At 38.7% G+C, this 8,803-nt stretch overlaps 1 protein-coding gene across 3 annotated transcripts in view; it reads left to right on the forward strand.

Moving 5' to 3' along the window:
• The window catches only part of LOC109933309 (guanylate kinase), a 42,928-nt gene extending 34,450 nt beyond the window's left edge, over nt 1–8,478 (forward strand). For all 3 annotated transcript variants that reach the window (XM_020532283.2, XM_020532286.2, XM_048607329.1), the window contains exons 5-8: nt 150–288; nt 5,126–5,210; nt 6,297–6,382; nt 7,871–8,478. In XM_020532283.2, coding sequence (XP_020387872.2) covers nt 150–288; nt 5,126–5,210; nt 6,297–6,382; nt 7,871–7,903 — 343 coding nt within the window. In that variant the 3' untranslated portion in view covers nt 7,904–8,478. The remainder of the gene's footprint in view (nt 1–149; nt 289–5,125; nt 5,211–6,296; nt 6,383–7,870) is intronic.
• Nucleotides 8,479–8,803: the final 325 nt, after the last annotated feature.

Consider the following 8,803-nt stretch of genomic DNA (forward strand, 5'->3'; position numbering starts at 1 on the left):
ACTAATTTGTAGTTTGAAAATATTCTTGTAGTTTTGTGTCGTGTTTTGGGTTCATGTTGTAATTGAAAAACGTACTTGGGAGGTTTTTCTCTTTGAATAATATCAGCATGTGACCTGATAATAAATTGACTTTTGTTTTCCACTTTCAGTAAAAAAGCAGTGCAGGAGGTACAAGCCAGAAACCAAATCTGTATTCTTGATATCGACATGCAGGGTGTGAGAAATATCAAAAAAACAGACCTGTGCCCAATTTACCTTTCCATTCAACCACCTTCATTTGAAATTCTTGTAAGTAAAGTGCTGTGACCTGTCATTGCCATTAGGCTGAGGAGGTTCTTTTCATGAAAGCCAGTTTTAATCAGACTAGTAGAGTGGTGTGAAGTGTCTTTACTTAAAGGAATACTCTTTAAGTGGCATCATAAAAATCATATCTGCAGCTGATGACTGGATGAGTATGGAAAGATTTGTGGTTTTTGTTTTTATTTTTAACCACTGAGTCATTGGATGCTGGTTGTTTTGGTACCTCGGTGCTCTAACAAGGTTCTGTTTGTGGAAGAGAGTTCCAAATCTCTACTACCCTTTGTGTGTAGAGTGTTTCCGACGTCTCTCTTGAACGAGCTGGTCCTAATTCTCAGACAAACCACCTAGCTGTAGAATTCCTAACCAGTGGAAGTACCTTATCTTTACTTACCCTTTATTTTACTGTTAAATCCTGATTACTTCAATCAGATCACCCCTTAATCTTCTAAATTCTACAGAAAACAGGCTAATTTGTATAATCTCTCTTCATAACTCAACTCTTGAAGCCCAGGTATCATTCTTGTAAACCTACTTGTACTCTAAGGCCAGTATATCCTTCCTCATGTGTTTACAGTACTTCAAGTGGGAGATAACTAGAGTCTTGTGTAACTGCATTATTAATTCTGCATCCTTGTACTCCAGTCCTCTGGATATAAAGATCAACCTTCCATTAGCTTTATGATTATTTTCTCACCTGTTTGTGGCATTTTAAAAGTCTTGGCACCTGAGCCCACAGGTCGTTTTTGCACTTGTACTGTAATTAACTTCACACCATCTAGAAAATACCCTGATCTATCTTTTCTCAGTTCAAAATGGATATCCTCATGTTTATGTTGAATCCTGTCTGCCACAACTTTGCCCATGCACTTAGTGTTTAATTTTATGCTATCATCTACACTGTCTACAATGCTGTCTGGCTTTGTGTAATTAGCAAAGTTGGATATATGACTTTCTTTTTCATTATCCAAGTCATTAATAAATAATGTGAATAATTGCAATCCTAACACAAATTGTTCTGGGACACCACAGGTTACTTCCTGCAGATTTGAGTACCTACTAATTACCTGTACTTTCTGTCGCCTGACACTCAACCAATTTGCCCTCCATTCCATGGGCTTTACCTTATTAACAGTCTCTTGTGTGAGACAGTATCAGATTCCATGTAAGTGCATCCATAGATATTCCCCTGTCCACTACCTTAGTCACCTCTTCAGAAATAATTTAATGAGGTTTGTCAGACACGACTACCTGTCATGAATCCCTGATGGCTCTCCCTGATTTAACTGAAAACTTCCAAGGCGTTTGGTTACCCCATCCTTGATTATACACTCCAACAAGTTCCCCACTGCAGATGTTAGGCTGTACTCTGTCTGTAATTCCCTGGTTTTCCTCTTTCACTGTTCTTAAAAAGCGAAGTTACGTGGAATTTTTCAATCCAGAGAGATTGAACATTTAGATCAGCAATCATTTAAAATTCCTGTCTCCTGAGAAAAGACTAGAAAAAATGTATTTAAGCTGATTTAATGTGAGTGGTGGTACAGTTGACTATTTATAATAAAGTGATAAATGCAAATGCTTTTTTCTTACCATTTAATAGTAATCTTACAAATTTTCTCTAAGTGCCCCAGAGGGAGGATTCCTGTATCTAGGAAACTCGGTAAGATCATAACACAGTGTGGAGCTGGAAGAACACAGCAGGCCGGGCACTATCAGAGGAGCAGGAAAGTTAACATTTTGGGTTGGGACCCTTCTTCAGAAAGTACTTCCAGCTCCATACTGTGTTAGAGAGATCGTAGGAACTGCAGATGCTGGAGAATCTGAGATAACAAAGTGTAGAGCTGGATGAACACAGCAGGCTAAGCAGCATCAGAGGAGCAGGAAAGCTGATGTTCCGGGTCCAGACCCTTCTTATTCTGTATTATCACTGACTCCAGCGTCTGCAGTTCTTGCTATCTCTGAGTAAGTTATAACCCCACTGCAAAGCCTCTTCCAAGGATGCCATTTCTGAAGAAGGGTCCCAACCCAAAATGTCAACTTTCCTGCTCCTCTGATGCTGCATGGCCTGCTGTGTTCTTCCAGCTTCACACTGTGTTATCTCTGACTCCAGCATCGGCAGTTCTTACGATCTCAGAAAGATTATAGTTAGGGTGTCTACAATATCCTCCCCCACTTCCTTTAATAGCCTTGGATGGTCCTAGGGATTTGTCATTCTTGAATTCCATTAATTTTCGCATTACCAATGTTTTACTTGCGTTAATTTTATTCAATCCCTGTTCCCAAATCGCTCTTAATTTCCTTGGGACCTTTGATAAACTATCCTCCTTTACTACTGTAATTACTGAGGCAAAGTAACTTTTCAACACCTGCCATTTCCAAAGAGTCATTGACGGTATCCCACTTTCAGTCTTTAGTGGACCAGCATTGCTCCTAACCACCTGCTTTCACCCTTCATGTAATTATAAGATTTTTGTCTTTCTTTGTAATATCCAGTTCACTTTTGGATTCACTAGGTTAAAGGTTAAGATAATTTACATCCCCAAGCAGAATTCTCTCTTTAATTACAGTACAAAATATTTGGGGCATTTAGAGAAAATTGTAAGATTATTATTAAATGGTTTAAAAAAAAACGCATTTGCATTTATCACTTTAGTATAAATAGTCAGCTGTACCCACATTAAATCAGCTTAAAAGCATTTTTTTCTAGTCTTTTCTCAGGAGACAGGAATTTTAAATGATTGCTGATCTAAATGTTTTTAAATTTTGTGCTGAATTGGGAACAAGGGGTAAGTGTGAGAAGCATGCTGAGCATGTTTATAATCGGGGATACATGGGTTCTAAACACTCTAGAAACAGATTCATTAGTAACTGTTAAAATGGAGTTGGGGGAAGCGGGGGAAGAGGTGCTGGGCTATTGGTAAAGAACTGAACATTGGATTTCATTTGTTGGATCTTTGAAAGCCAGCACAGACATGACAGGCTGAATGTTTCTCTTGTAAAATTGTATAAAATCAGACTATTTCAATACACAATGCAGTCTCTGGCCCTATCAAGTCTGCAATGACTCTCTTTGAAGAGCAATTGAGTTAGTTATTGATCTTTTAAAGCACAGACAGAGGCCCTTTTGACCTATTGTGTCTGTGTGTTGGTTGTCAGACATCTATCCACTGTAATCCCCTATTCCAACACTTGGCCCATAGCCTTGTATATGATGGTATTTTAAGTGCTCATTTAAATATTTCTTAAATGTCTTACGATTCCCGCTTCTCTTAGTGAATTTCAGATATCCACAACTCTCTGGCAAAGCTTTTTCCTCAAATCCCCTCTAATCCTCCTCCTTACCTTAAAATTGCACAACTGGTTATTGACCTCTGTACCAAGGGGAAAATTTTCTCCCCATCTGTCATGTCAATATCCGTCAGAACTTTGGACCCCTCTAATCAGATACCCTCTCAGCCTTCTCTGCTCTAAAGAAAATAGTCCCAGCCTATCTAATCTCCCTTCATAGCTGAATCGCTCCAGCCTAGAAAACAACTTGGTGAATCTCTTCTTCACCCTCTCTAGTGCAATCATGTCCTTCCTATACTATGACAACCAGGACAGCTCTCAGTACTTCAGCTGTGGCCTAACTAACACATATGGCTCCATCACAGCCTCCTTGCTCATGATCACCCACTGATTAAACTTACCACCAGTCATTTCTTTAATGACAGAACAGCCCTGTGGTTCTCTGGGACAATGGCAACTTTGCATCTAAGTTACTTTTGAAATTATTGTCTCTGCTTCCACTACTTTCGTGAGCTACAAGTTACCACTCATTCTGTTTGTTTCTTCTTTTTAAAAAAAAAAAATTTCTTCTTCACATTTCTTGCCCAGTATCTTAAATCTGTGACTCCTTGTTCTTATCTAAAAGAACGTGATAAACAATGTAGCTAAATGGGAACAGCTTTTCATTGTCTCAGGTAAGGTCAATAGTCTTGCACACTTCTATCCAATCTCCATCACTCCAAGGAGCATAGCACTAGCTTCTCCCACCTAGCCTGGTAGCTAAAATTCTCTCTCCCTGGAACTATTGTGGTAAATTTCTCTCCACCCTCTTAGGGACCTTTGCATTTCTGAAGAAGGGTCCAGACCCAGAACGTCAGCTTTCCTGCTCCTCTGATGCTGCTTGGCCTGCTGTGTTTATCCAGCTCTACACCTTGTTATCTCTAAAACATTATTGTGTTTGGCAACTTGATGGAAAATTTGAGAAATTTTGACTTTTCCTCAAGAATCTTTTTGGAATTTTCCATTGCAGTTTTCTTGAAATCCGTTGGCAAGAATTCAGGCAGCATAAGGTTTTTGAGATATTTCTGACTGGGTAAGCTTTACTGAATCATCTGTGTCCATGTTCCAAGTACTGAATGTGGCTTTTCATATCGGGATCAGGTGTAATGTTGAGATTTGAATAAGGTTTAGTAACTGGAAAATCTTGACAAGTGCAGAATGGATTTACACTTATTCATATGTATATTCAATCATTTATTCAAATATTTATTTACCAAGATGGAAAAACAACTTTTTTTTTGGTTTTTATAATCTTAAGTAAATCATTAGATCTGCTAAAAAGTGAAATTGTCTGCAAGAATTAAAGCCTGGACTACTTGTTTGGCAATACAGACTATCTCTGAATCTTTCAAAGCAAGTTATGTCATACACAGAAGTTCCAACTTAAATTCATCACTGAAGTCTCTGGTAACCTTGACATTACTCCAACAAATTGATGAATACTGAAATGAATTCATCTGGAATTTTAAAAGTTAACTGAATCTGCAAACCCCATTTTTAGGAACAACGACTGAGACAGAGGAAAACTGAAACTGAGGAAAATTTGCAAAAGAGGTTGGCAGCAGCGAAATTGGACATGGAATTCAGTAAGTATTTGAGCAAATATTTGCTGATGTTAAATGTGTATGCTTATACAAGTAAAACTTCCTATTTATGATGGTGGCATGTAGCATTAGCAATGCAGAATTCTGGGTGTTGCTAAACTGCATATTATAATGTACCTATATTTGAATGGTATTGAAATAAGTTTCTTCACAGGATGGGTGGGTGCAACACCTAACTGTTCCTCTGATTTTTAAAAACTGAAAGAACTGCAGATGCTGTAAATCAGGAACAAAAACATAAGTTGCTGGAAAAGTTCAGCAGGTCTGGTAGCATCTGTGAAGAAAAAAAATCAGAGTTAACATTTCGGGTCTGGTGACCCTTCCTCAGAACTGCTGGTGGCTGGGAAAATATCGGTTTATATGCAGGAAAAAGAGGAGGGGGATGGGATAAGGAGTAAATGATAGGATAGAGCCTAACGAGAGAAGAGCAGTTGGATAGACAAAGGAGTTGACACCGATCAGGCTGGGAGAGTGAATACTTGTTAATGGGTGGTGTTGGGGGTGAAGGAAGAGTTGACCAGGGTGTCCCAGAGGGAATGGAATAACAGCACCTCATCCACTTGGGAACCCTGCAGTCCTCCGGACTCAATATCGAGTTCAGTTTTAGGGCCTAAACCCTCCCATGTGCAAGCCCCCCTAACTCTCACACCAGGCCTTGTTATCACATAGCCTGCCATTGCACACTACCTATTGTTAGTCACTAACAACTATTCACCTTCCCAGCCAAATCGTTATCAACTCCATTGTCTATCCAACCGCTCGTCTCTCTCTATGGGCTCTGTCCTATCGTTTACTCTCTTCCCCTTCCCCCTCCCTATTTTCTGCATATGAATCAATGTTTTCCCCACTACCCTCAGTTCTGAGGAAGGGTCACTGGACCCGAAACGTTAACTCTGATTTTTTCTTCACAGATGCTGCCGGACCTGCTGAGCTTTTCCAGCAACTTCTGTTTTTGTTGCCTCTAATTCTTAATCATACCGTAGAATTTTTTGAAATAGAAATAAATTGGGATGGAATTAGAATGATCAATACAATGAAGCATGTCTGTGATAAATCTTTGTTCTGCAGGTAAAGAGCCTGGTATATTTGATGAAGTACTAACTAATGATATTTTAGAAGATACCTATTCTCGGTTGAGATCGGTTCTTATTGCGGTGAGTTAACGGCAGATCAGCCTGCACATTTTATCTTTAGTGAGAGAGCACTGATCTGATAGTATACTATATCTTTACGCTTATTCTAAATAGTGGCCATTTTACACTAGTGGGAGCAAAATAGTTTGCTGTAAAATCAACTGGACGATCACTCCTGATGAGATGATCAGTCTCCTTTGAGATAATTGCAACATTGGTGTATAATCCACACAGTGCTTTATAATAGTTTTGTCACTTTTGTTGCACCTAGTAGACCATTTCCTTTTAATCTGGACCCAACTGCATTCTGTTTTTAAAAACCGAAAGAACTGCGGATGCTGTGAATCAGGAACAAAAACACAGTTGCTGGAAAAGCTTAGCAGGTCTGGCAGAATCTGTGGAGGAGAAAACGGAGTTAACGTTTCGGGTCCAGTGACCGTTGCTCAGAACAGTCACTGGACCGGAAATGTTAACTCTGTTTTCTCCTCCACAGACGCTGCCGGACGTGTTGAGCTTTTCCAGCAAGTGTGTTTTTGCATTCCTGTTTTTACGCCATTGGCTCAATTCAAAGTATTTTAATTTTCTCCTCAGTTTGCTGCCATTACCCTCCTTTCCGAAAGGCAAAACTAGTATTACAGCACAGTTCCAATACTCTGTCCCCAGTGGAAATGGATTTGTCCTCACCTCACGTTCCCTAATGAGTTTGAATTCTAAATTCCTTTCCTTCAATACTTCTTCTCTGAAAGTATAATGGAATGCCCCGGTGGATGGTTCATCCTGTCAATCAATTCTTTGAGTTTCCACATCTTTTCAGAGGAGAGAAATGGCACTAAGTACTAGGAATGAATACTTCAGTTTATAACTTCAAGCACCTAGTCAAACAGATACACCCTCCTGTTCCACGTATCAGGATCACCTCAGCTATTCGAGCCCAAGCATAATCATCTTGAAACAACTTCCCTCTTTTTAAACAAGGATTTAACACCTCACCATCCGTTCACTAAGGCTGGCTAGCATACTGTTATAACGGGTGACATCTTCCAGAAGACAAAACATTTCACAACCTCTGCACTGCACAGAGTATTCTAATGTCATATTTAATTCATTTGTTTAGCCTTGAAAGTGTTGAACATTAAGTTAATAAATATTCAGTATTAAGTATGACAATTTTGCAGTCCTACAAGCACCAAGAGAAGGAACACTTCTAGAAAGAGAACTGTAAGATTTCAAAACCGTCAGTTGAAGAACCAGCTGTTACACTTTGGTTTAAAAAAAAGACTTGCCAGGCCACTTGGAGAGCCTTCGTTTCTTCAGACATTGTCATGGGATTAATAACACCCTCCAACACGCAACAGCACTTGGCAGTGCAAAGACATGTGGAAACTTGAGAAAGAGCAATTTAGATCAATAAAAATATATTGTATTGTGTTTTGTATTGTATTGTGAGTTGTGCTTCACTTTTTGTGATTTTCTTAAAAAATAACTTCCTTTTATCTTGTTTTGTTATAGGAAATCCAAAAGGTGAGATCCTTGCACAACTGAACTGTTCCAAACTCCATCCCGATCAAAAATGTTAACAGTATGTTCCCACAATGTATACTAAGTGGGAAGAATAAAAACTTCCAATCAAAGTATCTATGTATGTATTTAATATCTTAGTGTGTGCTTTTATTTTTGTTTGTCTGCTGTTGTTGAACTGGCATTCCATTTTTTGCCAGTGTCTATTGTCCTCGGGATGTTTTATGAATAACGGAATACTTTTTTGATATAAACAAAACCATGGCATGTTGCTCATTATAATAAGCAACTTTCTTTCTGTAATGCTTTGCGGAAACCACTTGTGCAATTTTTATAGCTTGTGTTTTTAGAAGTGTATATACAACAAAGCATTATACTATTGACAGAATAGAGACTCTCAACACAAGTCGCTGGTACTGTTGAACCTGTAATGTACGTAATTGTGGACCAGTGAACATACAGTAACTGTATTGATGTAGGAAGAGAAGAATTATTTTGTTGAAGAGATATGTCAGTTTTTATTTTGAGTTCCCCCTATCAAGCAAAATTAGATGTGTTTACAATTGTCTTTGGGATTAAATAAAACTAATGAGAAAAGATGAAATGTTGTGCTTATTTTGTAGCTAAGACTGTTAGGGTAATGACCACAGTTATGAAACAAGTACGTATACAGCAAGTTGTCCATTTGGCAAGGAGCATCTATAGCAGGAGTGTAAATGAACAAGTCAAAGTTTCAGGTATGGAATGTGAAGGCTGTTCGTAGACCTAATGTACCATTAAAAGCTGAGGAAAGAAATCCTTACATGCAGATACAAGACAGACAGGTATTATGTCACTATTTTGAAGAGCAGCAAGTGGGTTATCCCCAGTGTCCTGATCAATTTATTCAATCAACATTGTGAAAACAGGTCATTACAGCATTGC

Source organism: Rhincodon typus, chromosome 2, assembly GCF_021869965.1.
Source record: "Rhincodon typus isolate 14 chromosome 2, sRhiTyp1.1, whole genome shotgun sequence".
NCBI classification, from domain to species: domain Eukaryota; kingdom Metazoa; phylum Chordata; class Chondrichthyes; order Orectolobiformes; family Rhincodontidae; genus Rhincodon; species Rhincodon typus.